Below are 15,947 nucleotides of genomic sequence, written 5' to 3'. Positions count from 1 at the left end.
GAAAGAAACGAAGGAAAGAGGAAAGAGGGCAGACCAGGGAGATATGGTTTAACCTGAACGATCCCAGACGGAGTTGGTGAACACTGGCTTGGGTCAGGACTCCAACGACAACTTTCGCCGGACCACACATGGACGTGTCTCTCGCCCATTATGTTCCTCCCATATGCGCAACACCGAAGGGACTAGCAGGGTTTAGGTGCTAAGGAGAACATCCAGATTAGCCCCCCCCATGGAAAAAGTTCGAGAAAGTGCATGCAAGGTAAATTGAATGAAAGTCGAAAAAGCAATATCCCAGCCGGCACGCAGGGGACAAAAACACCACGGAAAAAGAAAACGGAGGGCTAGAAAGGAGACAGGGGAGGCACCAGGAACAACTTAACCCGTGAAGCAAACCGCTCGGCTTGGCGAAAGATAGAGGAGATTAGTCCCAAAGGGCCCCCGAGATGTTCCCGGTTCCGCCCGAGAAAGAGCCCAAAGTCCTTGAACCAGACATAACCGCTTCACAAAAGACTCTTCTTGTTATTAATCGGTGAGGAATAAAAATAGATTTTTAACATGGGCAGCGATCAAGATACAAGGTTCCTTGCGAGTATTTTCTGTTTTTTTTTCTCCTGCTGTTGGATGCGCAAATACGTTTCACAAAGCTAGATAATTTCGACTGGCGTCTGGACTCAGCTTTTTTCTTTCTTTTTGGAAGACAAGATGGCTGTTCTGAATTTTATTATCAACCATGACTAGCGGGGTGCCTTTAACCAGGCTTTATCCGTCGATAGAGCGACACTGTTGGCTGTACCTGTCAACAGCCACATAGCATGTACTCTGTATGTACAATCCCAGCCTCTGGGAGTTTTTTTTAAATAATCTAGAAGCTCTCGATGACATGACAGCTAACCGGGGCCAGGTATCATTGCATTTCTTGGTTCGTTTCCTGAGGCAATTGCGCAACGGTCTTTGGCCAGGGCCTACGATGGCGAACAGCTGTTCCTTCTGGGAAGGTCCTCAGATGAGTTTCGACTTCCAGTTTTTCAATAACTGGGGTACTTTTTTCGGCCACTATCAGCCTAACGACTTGACACTGACTTCCACTTTCGCCGGGACGATTTCGTCAGGTCGTTAATTACAGTACCTTCTCAAGAAGAGTTTACCATCGACGACACATCTCCAAGCACGAGCAGACGTTCAAAATTGTAAAAGTGCAGCTGCAGGCCATCTCTAGTCTAGAATTAAATGTTCGCAAGAGGGGCCCTTCATATTAATTAAAAAGACTGTTACACACTTCCCGTCAATCCGGTTTGCATTGTAAGATCTCCGCCGCATCGAGCTTGCCAGATCCGTCGACACCAACATTAACATTGACTGCCTTTGTCCTATGATTATACATTGTCAAGGAGCGATTCCCGTTAATAATAGTAGCTTCAACAGCAACATGACACATTTTTATAAGCTGGAATGTTCGATGAACTGTCGATGAAATATTTAGATTTACAAACTCCAGCCCAGGCCTTCCACGGCCGATATCCCCTTGTGAATCAGTCCCCGTGGCGCCGTGGAAGTAGAAACCGCCCAAGACAGCCACAACGGCAGCCCTCATGCACGCCTTTCACCAAATCTGTCAAGGGGAAAAGTTCCAAACTTTTTTTTTTTTTGGAATTTCAATCTTTAGCAGTGGTCCCGGTCCAGCAAATTCTTAGTCCCAACGATTACTATATTTGATGTCACAGATTCCTACAATTTCGTTTGTAATTATTTCTCCGACTGCGATCATTACATTAAATTAAAAACAAGAACCTCCCCCAGGCTCGCTTGGGACTCAGCCGACCAAAAAACTACTTAGTTCAGTCTGATATACCCCTTTTACAATCTGCGGCTCTTGTTCACAGCGCCAAGAGAATGACGGATTCAGCTCGATATCTGAACATTGAACAGCCAACAGAAGAAATCGGGAAATATATGCTCTTTGTTGGAGCTTCCGTCCGAGTCCTGGTTCCATGCTTCGTACGTCCGTAGTCAGCCCACAATATTCCAAAGTCAACAGATAACGATCACAATACCCACAACTAGAGTGAAACCTCAACAATAGATAACAGTGGTGGTTCGCATTGATATCATTCTGTGTGCAAGAAATAATAAGTACTTACTTACACATGTTGTTTTTTGTGAGAATATTTCGACAGCACACAGCACGCGGTATCTCGAGGCTGCAGTTTATGTCTATCCTATCGTCGAGCTACGGGTCAAAGATAAAGCTTCTACACTTATTTTCGCACTAGTTAAAACTCTCTACCTACATGATCTGTGTGCTTCGCGTAGTTCCTCCTGCCTGCTCCTTGTCTGCGAACTCGTGGTCATCCATTTAGAAGGAAACAAGAAACTAGAGAGCGGGTCCGGCCTCCTCCAAGACCCCGGCCCACCTCGCTTATGCTTGTTTTGGATTTGAGCCCGTCCTGCAGCTGTAATTTCCTCTTGCCGACCTCTTTTCCAAATTTGGTTACCACTTGATGGGACGTGGTCTGGTGGGAATACGAGACGAATCTGTCCCACTGAACCCATTGAAAAGAAGACCAGAAAAAAAAAAAAAAAAAAAAAAATATATATATATATATATATATATATTTCTTTTACCCCCTGGTCGCAAGGCTAGGAGAGTCCCGGCGGTTGGATTAACCCCTCAGTTCGGGTCTCAGGAGCACTGACCTTGGTTTCGGGATCGGGATGCCGTGAGAGCTCGTCACCAGGATGTTATAATTGAGATGACGTCGAAATCTTGGGTACGTCTCACTAACGGGAACGGGTATGATAAAACCATCATATCTTGATCTGAGATGCAATATCAGCCCTACCCCGGTCCAACCCGATGGCCTTAGACGATCACCGTCTCTTGTTCGCTTTGTTGGGATTACCTATCCTGCCCTTCGGATTGACCTCCATCAATATCTTGAGATGACTCGTCTAGACCAGTTATCACGCCTTGACGGCTGTGATTGCTCGCATGAGAGCTCACAAGTTCTGTTGGGCATCCCGTGCGATCCGTGATCCCTTGCTGTTGTTCCTCGCGCCTTTCTGCGATCACAAAAAATTACTGCTCTGGTCTGGATAACCCACTATTCAGTGGGTTCTTTTTTATTCTGTGAAAATTTCCTATATTTTCTCTCCGACTGAAACAATGAACCAGAAAGCAGAAGCCCTGTGTGACTGTGATGTGATCCGATAGGCCACTACTGGTATGTTTGCTGGCAAAATACTCGAGCTAGTGCATGTGCAGACAGGACATCACACATCCAAGCTAATCCTCACAGAGCATCTTAATATTGTATCATGGCTTCGAACAATATCCTCATGAGACCCACAAGTCGTAATGAATTAATCAATGAATTATCATACGAGAGTGAAGAAAGATGCTGCAGCTCCGATGCCCCCTCGCTTGCGGTTTCTGGCATGATCATGTACAATGTAGCAGCCCGCCGACTCATGTTCAACTATAACCACAAGACCCGCAAGGCTCGAGCTTTGAACCTCAAACTCATCCTTCATGGCAATGTGTTGAATTGAGAGCCTGGACTAAACACCATGGCTATACCGATAAGAGATATTGATTTGCCAACGGACTGTGTCCAACGATCGATTGAGATCCGGATCAACCCCCCGACATTGCCGTTTCCGCCGGGCCTGGTCGTATCCTACCTCGAATCAAGGCTTTATCGTCAAGTTCACGGTGGTGTCCATGCGCCCACTATCCGCATGTATGCTCCTAAAAGCCTGCGTCGGCCAGCTCACTATGCGGCTGTCAAAGATTAGAGACGAGATGGCGAGATAGGCGGAGACCAGGATACAGCTTGCCGCTCTCTCTCTAACGCAAAAAGATCCTCTTATATTCTGTAAAAACGTCACAAAATTTTTTTTTTTTTTTTGTTTTTTTTGTTTTTTTCCAACTCGTAAGTGTTTTGATTACCGAGCTCGTAACCGACATTAATAGCATGCGGTTGATTATAATTCAGTCGAAAATCCGTAGCGGCTGTGGGCCGTCGGCTTGGTGTGACAGATGTCTGCATGTATGTAAGAAGTATTAGCGATGAGAGAGGTCAGAGAGTCTGGGCTCTCGGTCCGTCGAATTGTTTACGCCGTAACCCTCTCAGTGTAATATCAACGGTTCCGGATTATCCATCTATGTATTGATTCCAAGTGGTATCTCCGATAAACCTCAATGCGTGCAATAGATACTCTGTAATAGTGGGCCGCAATATATATAGTATCACAGGGGTTTTCCGAGCTCCAATGCGCGCTCTGAATCCCAAAAGAGCCTTGGATTCAGTTGGATAATTCGGATTGCGAAGCCGCAAGCGGAGATTAGAGCCCTGTCAATTGCTATTAGGAATATCCTCCGCAAGACAGCTAGTTATGGGGCGCTTTTCTCCCTCCAAGGCTCAAAGTTTCGATGCAAAGAGGTGATATCGTCGGACGTCTCTTGCATACTCCTGCATGGGACGTGCCATCCCGAAAACTACAGATAATTCGTTTAAGTTTCTATGCAAGTACGTATGTATATCCATAGCAAATAACTGAAGGGGGTGTGGAGTTTGCCTCCATCGAATCCAGGCATGCATATGAAGGTAGGGGACATTAATGCGAGCAGAGCGAGAGATCGGTGGGATGATGTTTCCAGGATAACCCAGATCGTACCCATGTTCGATAGACCCAAGCTGATAAAAAAATATTCCGTGGCGTGCGTACGGAGCAGCGGCTGGGATGTTGATTCAGCATTGGTTCAAGTTTGGGGGTCACCCAGCACATCCTGCGTGGGGTGGCCACTGGTCTCATCTGCAAGCTGAATTGGTTGTTCTGAGATAAACCTCAACAGTGCCAGTGCGTTGATAAGTGAACATTCCAGGACCTCTTTTTGTCACGGCCAAAAGTGAAGAATATCGAGTCAGAACGAGGGTGCTTTAGAAATCGCGCAAGACAGTTTCCATCTGCATGCCTCGAGCTGCAGTATTTTAGGAGCTAGCAAGGGCCCTAGTCAAGCCTCCTGTTCCTGCCTTCCAGTCGTGTGGCTAGTTCACCCAGTCCAAGCGAACGAAAAAATGAGGCAACAGTTGACGTCGAAAAGTGGATCATCTACAGGCCCAAGAACTCAAGGTTGGGTTTGGATCTGAAACTATATTGACACACAGCAGCAGCTCAAGGCTCCTTAAGTTTAAGTCCGTGGGTTAAGGTGACATGTAACCATGGCCCCCACTCACTTGCCAGACATGTGCATATGGACGTATTACCTTGTGATAGATACATGGCTCTTCTAGCTTCTGTACGTGAGCTTGGGCAGTAAGAAACCGGCGATTCGATATTATACCTCGATGTACGGCCCACTTTCCCATCGAAAGTCTGGATATCGGTCCTAACGCTAAAACCATGCGGATGCTCGGGTACCATATACTATGTATCTTGCTAATGTACAATATGATACCTGAATAGAGGCTGAATAACATTCTAGATTACTAATAATCTACCCAATCCGACATCCCGGCGATATTAAAAGCATTTGACCCATAACCTTACATATAGCAAAAGCAACAAACAGCGCCGAAAAACCAATAAACCCGTAGACATATATAGAAAAGTAACATGGCAGTGCAAACCCACAGGAGTAGACGGATAACAAGGAACTTCCAGAGAGCAAGGGAGTTCTAGCTCTAAATGTCTGGAACGAAAATATGATGGCGAAATCATGAATGATATGGTCCTTGGGCCTTAGTTCCCTCTATAATTTTTCTAAAATTTTTTAGAGAATAGAAAAAAAAGGCCGAAAAAATCAAGATATCGCAAATTCAGTCGCATTCCTGCCACATCTTAACGCTGTCGACGATCATGGCGTGGTTATCATTTTTGTCCCAATCAGCTGCCCAGATATTCCGGGCATTCCAAAATTCCTTCTTCGCGTTAGGACTAGCGTCGACCCAGGGTTTTCCATCAACACCATCTTCGAACCAACCATTGGTACCTCCAACAGCGACATTGAGAATGAGATAGAAGCTTTGATCAAAAGGAGCGTTCGGGTTTTTGCTGATCTCCCATGGGTTGCCGTACCGTGTTCCATTTGCGCTGCTGAGTGGAAAGTTTCCTCGCTCCCATAGTCCCTTCGATTCAAACTTGGTGTATAGTACCTGGAGTAACCGAGAATTTACATAGGTGAACATATATTTGTCCGACCACTCGATCCCGAAAGTATTGAAGCCGGCGGAATATGTAGTGTGAAGGGCACGATGTTTGACGTTTGTCATCCACCATGCATCATGGGCATTGTCAGGGCCCCAATGAAGAGCTGAAGAAACGATATCGTTTCCACCTTGAGGGTATCGATAGTCGTTGCCTCGGCTTTCCATGATATCAATTTCACCAGAGCGAGGCCAAGGTCCGTAGGTGTCCTCCACAGGCAACATCCAAATAGCAGGCCAAAGCCACTTTCCAAGAGGAAGCTTGGCATTTACCTCGACACGGCCGTATTTTATACTGAAAGATTTCTTGGTGTTGATACGAGCGGATTTGACGGGGTTGACGATAGTTCCATTGGTGCTGTTTGTCGAAGTGATGCAGTTCTTGGGGATGTCGGAGGTACAAATTCCCTGCCTGATGAGATTGATAGTGTTTTCTTGCACTATGAGTCTTTCATCCTGTAATGTTGGTTTGATATAGAGCTTTCCATCCTTGACATATGAATTCTCATCTGTGTTGGTGGTATATTCGAATTGACCATTTCTATGTGACACGGAGGCCTGCGATTAGATGCGCGACTACCAGAGAATCAAGCAATTGAAATTTGAGAGCGGGGAAAGCTTACCCATATCCACCGACTTCAACCTCTCGTGTCCAAACATCGCTGTTGAAGCCATTCTGAAAATCCTCCATGTATACCGGACAATATTTATGTTGAATGACAGACGTGTATCCATCGTACACCAGATATCCTGATACGGCCAGGCCGATGAAAATCCCAACTAATGGAATAATCGTCACCCATTTTTCTTTCGGGTCCTTCTTCTCTAGCCAGGGTTTCTCTACTGTTCCCTTTGGCACCCGTCGCGAATGGAAATATCTTTGTTGGGGACCGAGTATGCTGGGAAGCGCCGATGAGGAACCTCTATTGGAGTTTGGTTCGGAGCCATAGGTATACGGAGTGACACTCCCTACAGGCGTTATAGGATCCACGAATGGAGAAAATTGCGACCTGTCCGGGTCCATGGTGGTGATAACTTGGACAAATTATGAAATGCTACTATTCAGGAGCGGTTTGTTTACTCGAAGCACGTCGCTGGATTGAGACGATGGGTAAGGCAACAGCGGTCTTCCACAGCGCACTTAAGGCCACCGGACACAAGGAGGTAGGTTTAGAAAAATAAATGAATGAATTAAATGGGAGTGGGGTTAAAGGCAAAGAAAGTATGTTCACCAAGTACAGAAGAGGTATGCCGCTATCTTGATCATCAACTAAATGGGCTTAACCAAACCCATTGGGTGACCACGGACAGCGCAAGGAGATAATGGAGTTCTGGATGATGATGATGGATCATGGACCGACCAAACGAGCGTACAAACACCTGCCGGCATATGTACAATAATTGGGACTGGTTAGAATGCAGGGGAGAGAAGGAAGGTGGTTACGAAAAAAGGCTGGCTGAAGGTCGCCAAGAACGGCACTTTAGCCTAGAACAGCATCATCGGTGTTGCGTTGGGTCCCGGACACCCCCTGAGAGGTGACACCAGGTTCCCGGGAGCTGCGTTGGGGATCGGCCCTAGGCCAGGGGTATACCCGGGTGCGACACTGGGCTTGTGCAACAGAGCAGGCGTGCAACTGGTAAAATGTCCGAGATTGTTTGATGGTTTAGTTGATGTTGGTGGGTTGGGGACGGAATAGTGGGAAAAAAGGCCGTCCAACAAGGTTTGCTCTCCCATGTGTCTTCTTCACCGTCGCTTTTGAAGAGTATGTGCGCTAACAAACCAAAGTCAAAAAAAAAAAAAAAAAAAAACCATGTCCAGGTCAAGGTAAAAATGCCTCTGGTTAAATCGTGATAAATTGTAATTTCATCTAGAGGTTCTGCTCTATCACGGCCTCCTACCCACCGACGTCTTTGGTTTGATATTTCTCTAAACTTAAACCGGCGTCTCCTTTTTGTTTGATGATTACATATGATATTAATCTCAAGGTGAACATCGGTTTCTCCAGTCGTTAGCCTTCTCCGTCCTTCAACGAACGGTACGGGAAAAGGGGGGGTTGCTGCAAGATGCCGCGCCCGCTTGTTCGGATGCTCAATGCCATGGCGTTCAATTTCCCGTTGTCTCCAACAGCATGATGTGCCCTTCAAATCGGTACTATTCGGCGTTACTACTGCAACAAAGAAACTGCCTCGCTGTGGATGCCGGTATCTATGTAAGGTTTGAGCATATCCAAAAGCCAAAAGCATAAATTTTTGACATCCTTGTAAGTATTTCTGTTGTATAATTTTGCAGCCAGGTTACACATGAACACTTCCTTTTGATGTGTTATCGCTTCCCTTTCAGGTGAGGCTGAAGCACTTGACTCTAGCCGATGTAGGGCATGCATCTGCAACTACAGGAGGCACAAAAAGAATGAACACCATATGGGTAAACTGCAAATCAACAAAGCATCTGGTCCAAAAGAGCATTGATAGGAGCCGCTTCGGTTGAAAAAGAATTAGCTTCAAATTTTATGCATTTTATTTCACCGATTCATGCATGAATGCTCGTGCCATAGCGCATGCCGTCCTGCGACTTGTCAAATCCCATTTATCGTAAAATCCAGGTTGTTTAAGATCTCAGGCATTGGCTCCTCGAAACACAACGTTTGCGAATTTTAAAATGTAAATGGAAGTCCTGGGGCTGTCGAATGTGGAACGGCGGTAAATATGGATTCTCAATCTAAAATTACGCTCTAAGATAGCGAGGAATCGAGATCACTCAATTAGTTGTTTAAAGCCTCGTGTGGTAACACAAGGCCCTGAGCCTTATCCATACCTCATTTCATGCCAGCAAACATTTTTTCTTTCAATTTTATCCCTTTCCAAATTTGAAGTTTTACCTTTTTCGTCAGGACCGTGATATCCAACATGCCCATGATGTGTTTATTCGGATTCCTTGGTTTTAATTAGGGCTATAAAACCACGAATTAGAACGTTCTCGCCTCAATGTGGTCGATTAAAGTCGATCGGCCCGTCTGATTTGGAATTCATGTCCTCCTTGCATGCATGACACTTAGCTCCAATCCCAGGTACGGACTGTCCTGTTTGAAAAAGGTATTCTAACAAGCCGATATAGTATGCACGATAGCCATGGTAAATATCTACTATTGATTTCAAGGTAATCCCAGGTTAGAATATCAGTACGGCTTGCCTAATGAAACCGGTTGCGTCGGGTACCCGGGTGTTCATAGATCTATTTGGCCAGAAAAAAAAAAAACACGTAGGTATCTCTAGCATAATGCGAATACCTAGTAGATAATCGAACGATTTAATGTCGTTTAAGTCCGCAGTATGATTGATTCGCCACTTGTATCAATCTCTCAATAGCTAGGACAACTTATACATACTTCGAGCTTTATGCTGATATTGAATTAGTGATTTTCAGGATATCTTTGTGTTGACCTTGTTGTAAATTTGTACAGACTTCGGGTAGAAGTTAAGCTATAGCAGCCAACAATCTGATCATGGGATTGGTTCTGAACTATGCTAAACATTCCAGGAAACGACGAGTAGCACTTATGCAAGACCGGTTCCGGAATTCTAGCCAGAAGCGGAAAGCAGGGGGGTCTAAGCTTTGTATTTTAAAACCTCACACTACTCTTGTTTAAGTCCATCGTTCAGTCGATCAGACAAGCTTAAGCTTCGAAGAGATCGGCCTTGAAGAAACCCCTAATAATGGTTTCTTTTCAATGATTATTACGTATACATCACCATATCTCCGGCCCATACCAGCATCGTAAACCGATTTCTGCAAACATAAACACATTAGAGCCTAGAGTATTCCTTCACGGAAGACCTAGGTTTTGTGAAATCAGCTCCTGCCCGTAGAAACTCGGTCAGTAAACATGTTATAAAATTCAAAACGTAAAATAAATAAGAGGTCCTACAAAGCTTTCTTGAAGAACTCAACGACTTCCGCATATCCCTTTTCATAAGATTCCTTCTCGGCTTCGTTCTTAAGGTTGCTACGGGCACCCATCCATCCGTGAATATCATTGGGATAGATTTTGCCAAGGCTGCCATCATTGCGATTACTGAGGATTGTATTTATCTGTTCGGCATCTTCTTTATTCTCGTGCATCGAGGAAAGACACAAGTGTGGAACCGGGAAGTCTACAAAGTCCTTAGGATCAAGCATAGCCGGGTGAGCTTGTGCAGAAGCTGCAAAACCACTGGCAGCATCCTTAGAAATGAAAGTGGTTGCCTTTCCACCCCAGCATAGACTATATTATCGATGGCCGATTAGCTTTAACCAAGCCAGTTCCTTGAATAGTGGCACCTACCCGAAGACACCCCATTTCTTTACTGTTGGGAATTTCTCCTTCAAGCCTTCCAAAACCTTCAATGCGTTTGTCCTAGTTTTTTCCAAGTTGGCTTCATTCTGGAAAAAACTACCAAGAGCCTCCTTCCCTTCAGGCGATTCAAATAATTTGATATCCATAGGCTATAAATCGCAACCGCGTGGGCTGCTATTAGCATGTCGATACATGCAGGAACTTGATAAGGCGAGATCTGACCTTCCCAAAGAAGAAATCGGGCATAACAACGACATGACCGGGGTCAGTAAGGGCGAGGATATCGGCGCCCTGTAACGTCTGTTTGAAGTATCCGAAGATATCGTAGATAAAGAGTATACAGGTCTCCGGTGTGGGTTGCGGGGCAGCGATGTCTACGGTCCGTTGAGTTACCAATCTCGCGAGCCTCCTATGCTCATGCACCACAAAAAACTATAGACATACAGCAGTTGAAACCATTTACATCTTCATAACCGCCTTTCTGATCCCTCGCGAATGACGTTAGTATGGCGGCTGGACAATTGTACGACGTGGATCTGGTGTACAAGATGTTACGCACCTCCTGATAGGAGTCCTGGTCCACAATCGGAGGCAGTGTTTTGCACGCTTCGCAAACTTTATCCATTGTAAATGTTATTTTCGATGCCAGATGGCTATGAATACGACGTTGGAATGTGTAGATGTTAATGCTGTGCTGCGGAGGTTTCGAGAGGATAAGCTTATAAGGGTCTCAGTGGGGATGATTGTACTATGGCGGGGGGGAAGTCCCAGCCGAAGCACCCCGCTCAGCTTCCGCTTACGCTTAGGCCCTGAGGAAACGGTAGCCGCGGCAAAAAAAAAAAGAGACCGTGACATCATAACAAGCTAGCCGATCATGGGCCGACCGATATCTCAATACTCCATACTAGTCTGCTTAAGTATGTGACGAGGCCACCGCGCTTGAGAACTATCAGTGTTTATCGATGCCCCTCAGCTCTAGCGGGTATTCATATTGGGAAGAGCTAAGGAGACTATCATGTCAGCCGCATGGCATGAGTATTTACGCATCAGGCTGTTGCCGGTGGTCGGGCTTGTATTCGCCGATAGTGGATTGTTTCCAAATGCACTCGCTCTCATTGGCCGGGAACGGCCACGAGATTGACCAGGTCGACGACGGTACTTACGTACGCACGAGAAAAACTTGACGGGTTCAAATGTCTATATATATTTGCCTGGATTCGACATCACACCTTCAATTGATTGGAATAGTAGCAGCTCACAAAGTCAAGCTTCGCCCTAATATCCAACACGCCTCAACACACTCCTTAAGACCACAACGGGCGAAAGATACCTACCTAAGTAGTAATACTTTAAGACCACCAGATACCTTACTCTCACAAGCTAAGTAGTTACTACCTATGTACGACATGGCTCTCAATAGGATGCTACCGACTTCCGAGTTTGCGGAGGACCAGCCGCTTGGCCACTTCATCCTTACGGCACATGTCATGCATAGAGCCCTCCCAATTGGGGCTTTTATTTCATCTGCTATTCCACTAGCGTCTACATTCATACTCCGTCGGGCAACCGTATACCCTATCACAATGCTCCTGCTGAGATCAAACTCTACAGGTGCCCTTGTATCACTGGGAGTAGGTGGTGCAATGACTCTTGGCAGGATGTGGGGCAGGGAAGACATCGAATGGAAGGACCGAAGCTGGAGGTTACTAAGAAACACTGGTCAGACCCAGCTCGACGACTTTTCCGCGGCTGGACTGATGGTTGGCGCTTTGCTTGGAGCCGCGGGGAGAGGTTCGTTGCCACTTTGGAGGGGTGCAGTCGGGGGTGCAGGGCTTGGGACTTTGGCGGGGACTGTCACATTTATGGTTTGGAAATCAACCTTGGGGAAGAAGAGCTAATAATGAACCAGAAGTCACCAAACCCTCGAAGATGTACATAAACTCTATTGTTTCCCTTTTGTTTTGTCCTCTACCTTCTATCGCGCTCGATCTTCTGGTGCTCCTGGCGTCATGTGCTTGGGTTGACATCTCGGTTTTTTCTGAAAGGTTGTTTGAAGCTTAAAACTCTCCTAAACGATTTACTCTCGATTCTTTGTCTATAACTACTAATTGTGCCCACGCAAATATTTCATCGGACATGCGATGTAGTTCCCAATGATGTGCTATTCCTGAATTCATAACTATAGAAACTTATTTTGGCTAGGCCTGTACAATAATTGTAGAGAAGTCAACCACGCCGGTAACGCAACATGGATATCGGGAAGCCGATTAGCCCAGATACGCAAATGAAAACGCCTAGTCCGAACATTCGTCTATTGGGTCATGAGCTATGTATTAAGATGTAACGGTGATAGTGTTTGTATAAATTTATTTCTTCCTAGGTAGACAGGATGGCTGTTTAGTCATCGCCAGTCTCGAAAATCTTTAAGTGCATCTATGGTGACAACTTACTCTAGACCGAACGCATTGTTTTTAGGAGCAGCAGGTGCAGTACCCAGCGCAGTAACATACGCCTAAAAAAAAAACTCAAGGTTATTATAGGAACGAGGCAAATGAATTGAGCTTATCGGGAAGACTTTACCTTAGATAACCCTCCATCAACGACGAAATCAGTCCCATTGACGAAGGAGCTCTCATCGCTCGCAAGAAAGACGACAGCATGAGCCTGCTCAATGGCTTCTCCGAATCTTCCACTTGGGAAGTGTACTTCGCGACGGAATCGCTTCTCAGCATCGTCACCAAGCCATTCTTGGAGGAGGGGGGTGTTGAGGGGTCCCGGGCACAAGGAGTTGAACCTGAACCCCTCTCTAGCGTGAATCATGGCCAACTCTCGAGTCATAGCTAGAACAGCCCCCTTGCTAGCGGTGTAGGCTAATTGGGGGGTAGCAGCTCCCATCAAGGCAACGAAACTGGCGGTGTTGATGACGCTGGTGGCCTTCTTTCCATGCTTCCTGAAGCTCAAGACGGCATGTTTGGAACCAAACCAGACACCCTTAACGTTGATATTCTGAGTGAGGTCCCAAATCTTCTCTGGGGTCTCGACTGCATCGGCGTCCTGACCGTGCATGATACCAGCATTGTTGAACATGACATCGACACCACCCCACTCATCCGCCGAGGCCACTAGATTTTGGACTGACTCCTCATTCGAGACGTCGCAGATGACATTTTTGATTTTAGCATCGCCCTTGAAGTGGCGGACAATAGCGGCAGCCTTTTCGAGAGCTTCACTGTTTATATCGGCCATGACGACGCTCGCGCCTTCCTTGACGAAGAGAATACATGTCTCCAGGCCGATTCCACTGGACCATATGTTAATGTTAGTAAAAGTCCCTATATGGACGAGTGGTGGACGAGAAGAGGACGCTACCCAGCGGCACCAGTCACAATGCAGTTCTTTCCAGCGAGTCTTCCAGCCATTCTGTCTCTTCGTCTAGGAAGGTATGCGGATACTTCTAGGGTAATAGAGTGTTTAGTCTGTCAAGGACAGCGTAACGGATTTTCTAAGCCGATTTGAAGGGTAGTCGAAGGCGCGAATTTATACGGTTCGCAATGTAGTAAACTGGTCAAAGATAAAGTTGAAATAGAATTTTCCGAACGGAGGGAGTTCCACCGCTGAACTTAAAAGTCCGGTGACCACAGGAAGAGGATCACACTAAAATACTCTGGTTTTGGGTCAAATGTATGAACTCCTCTCTCCTCTCCCACGGACAGTTATTTAGTTGATCCATCTCGCGTTGGCATTTGGCGAAATTGGCTTGCTGGCGGCGAGGTGGCGAGGGTTCTAGAGCTGGCCTGTCCAACCGTTACATTCATTCGCCCCAAATCAGACCCGGCAGACGGTTTCTCTGTCCCGTCAGACGTACGCGCTAACTAGTTCACTGATAGAGAGTTCCCCACTCTGCCACTCGATTCGTCCGATAAAGCAGCGACTGCCTGCTATTCCGACGCCGGAATCAGTGCGAAGCTCAAATGCATGCCGCTAGGGGTACTATCAACCTTATATTTCCAATTAATCGATGGCCCTATAGCATGGGCGAAGTACTAGTACGATGCTTGAACTAGCAGTCCGGTGACCCGGTGACCAGATTATGCATTGCATTAGAATGGAATGCATGCAGTGAGCTCTTGAAGGAGTATCGAACGGGCTGGTTTTGGCGAGGGCATGCTATATTGAACGGTCGGCCTAGGATACATAAGATCTATATCTAGTATCTAGCGATCCTCTATCCAGTATTGACTTCAATCCGTTGTTCTTAGAGGAAATGCGACCAGATCTCTCCGCCGCCGTTTTGTGCACCAATTGTGACCGACATTTCTGGAAACAATTCACCGCTGTTTAGGAACTTCACGGTGGGTTATATGGGGGTCTGCACGAATATAAAATTCCCGGAAAAGCTTCTCGTTGTCTCAAATCGGATGGACTGCGCACAAGCGACGGGGACTTTTAGGCTTGGTCGCTTCTTTCTGCATGCACATGAACGCAACCACAAGCGAATTACCACCAACAAAGCCTTGACAGGATCGAAACAGAAGGAGTTCTCCGATTCATGTTCTCGATTCGAGTTTGAAAACCCGGTCATTCAGAACTTCGAAAAATCTGAGAGCTGACCGTGCGTTGGACATGTGCCCAACATGGATAGGCAACAGCCCAACAAGATGTACGCAATACTTGACCTGCATCGAGCGGAGCAAAAGAAGCGGGGGGGGGTTCTAGTTATAGCTCATCACTTCAGGAAATGATGTACCGAAGAGCGACAGGACACAATGATATATCGAAATGTTTAAGCCTTCCAATATGCACTCCGTAGGCTGTCCTGCATATTAAGGGCTGCCCCACACAACATTGGCTGCGATATCTCTCAGGTGGTGAGCGATATTGGAATACCTATATTCGTGGAAGTCGACGTCTCGTGCTCAAGATATATCGTCATTACTTCATCCTTCTTTGCCTTTCATCAGTGTAACCGGGTTATTTCTCTCGCCTGTACCAAAAGCTTGGAAGGTGCAACCATACCCTGTCTGAACGGGGCCTAAGATAGTGAGGTACTTATGTGCGATAAGCTACGTACCTACCCATTCTAAGGAGCCGCTTGGAATACTCAAAAGAGGTAGAGGAGCAGTGGTTAGTAAGTAGTACTTAAGAGACAGTATCCGCGTCCTCGTCACCGAAAACCTTACCAGCTAGCAAGTACTTAGGTTTGAAATTTTCCATTGTCGAGGAGAAAAGGCTTAACGTTGTAGTAATATAATATCGCGCGCACATAACTCGGGCACTCGAACATCCCCGTCCCGTCCACTGCTGCAGATCCACCGCGGAACGAACCACAGCTGCGGCGTCCTCGCAACGCAGTTCCCCAACATCATCCTTAGATACATCAGATAGGCCTTGATCTCACTTGGGATAG

At 46.3% G+C, this 15,947-nt stretch overlaps 5 protein-coding genes across 6 annotated transcripts; 1 reads left to right on the top strand and 4 right to left on the bottom strand.

Moving 5' to 3' along the window:
• Positions 1–1,282: 1,282 nt before the first annotated feature.
• DFL_001875 (uncharacterized protein) lies at positions 1,283–2,353 on the bottom strand (the record flags this gene model as incomplete). 2 transcript variants are annotated; one of them, XM_067630568.1, is made up of 4 exons in its annotated part: positions 1,283–1,597; positions 1,850–1,991; positions 2,139–2,216; positions 2,289–2,353. In XM_067630568.1, 4 exons carry the CDS (start codon positions 2,351–2,353, stop codon positions 1,283–1,285), a joined length of 600 nt encoding a protein of 199 aa, XP_067493200.1. The 2 variants fall into 2 exon arrangements, with proteins under 2 accessions (XP_067493200.1, XP_067493199.1); XM_067630567.1 differs by lacking the exon at positions 1,283–1,597 and having other exon boundaries at positions 1,900–1,991; positions 2,143–2,216.
• A 3,466-nt stretch (positions 2,354–5,819) lies between these two features.
• Positions 5,820–7,230, bottom strand: DFL_001874 (uncharacterized protein; the record flags this gene model as incomplete). The annotated part of the gene is made up of 2 exons (XM_067630566.1): positions 5,820–6,747; positions 6,830–7,230. The coding sequence occupies 2 exons, from the start codon at positions 7,228–7,230 to the stop codon at positions 5,820–5,822; spliced, it is 1,329 nt and encodes a 442-aa protein (XP_067493198.1).
• A 2,826-nt stretch (positions 7,231–10,056) lies between these two features.
• On the bottom strand, positions 10,057–11,165 carry DFL_001873 (uncharacterized protein; the record flags this gene model as incomplete). Its single annotated transcript, XM_067630565.1, has 6 exons — positions 10,057–10,063; positions 10,133–10,468; positions 10,529–10,689; positions 10,763–10,914; positions 10,985–11,021; positions 11,100–11,165. The coding sequence occupies 6 exons, from the start codon at positions 11,163–11,165 to the stop codon at positions 10,057–10,059; spliced, it is 759 nt and encodes a 252-aa protein (XP_067493197.1).
• A 772-nt stretch (positions 11,166–11,937) lies between these two features.
• Positions 11,938–12,438, top strand: DFL_001872 (uncharacterized protein; the record flags this gene model as incomplete). Its single annotated transcript, XM_067630564.1, has 1 exon — positions 11,938–12,438. The coding sequence occupies one exon, from the start codon at positions 11,938–11,940 to the stop codon at positions 12,436–12,438; it is 501 nt and encodes a 166-aa protein (XP_067493196.1).
• A 468-nt stretch (positions 12,439–12,906) lies between these two features.
• DFL_001871 (uncharacterized protein) lies at positions 12,907–13,959 on the bottom strand (the record flags this gene model as incomplete). Its single annotated transcript, XM_067630563.1, has 4 exons — positions 12,907–12,916; positions 12,991–13,052; positions 13,121–13,841; positions 13,910–13,959. 4 exons carry the CDS (start codon positions 13,957–13,959, stop codon positions 12,907–12,909), a joined length of 843 nt encoding a protein of 280 aa, XP_067493195.1.
• Between the last annotated feature and the right edge of the window lie 1,988 nt (positions 13,960–15,947).

Source organism: Arthrobotrys flagrans, assembly GCF_004000055.1.
Source record: "Arthrobotrys flagrans strain CBS H-5679 chromosome Unknown unitig_3, whole genome shotgun sequence".
Classification (NCBI taxonomy): domain Eukaryota; kingdom Fungi; phylum Ascomycota; class Orbiliomycetes; order Orbiliales; family Orbiliaceae; genus Arthrobotrys; species Arthrobotrys flagrans.
This window is presented reverse-complemented; position numbering and strand designations above follow the sequence as displayed.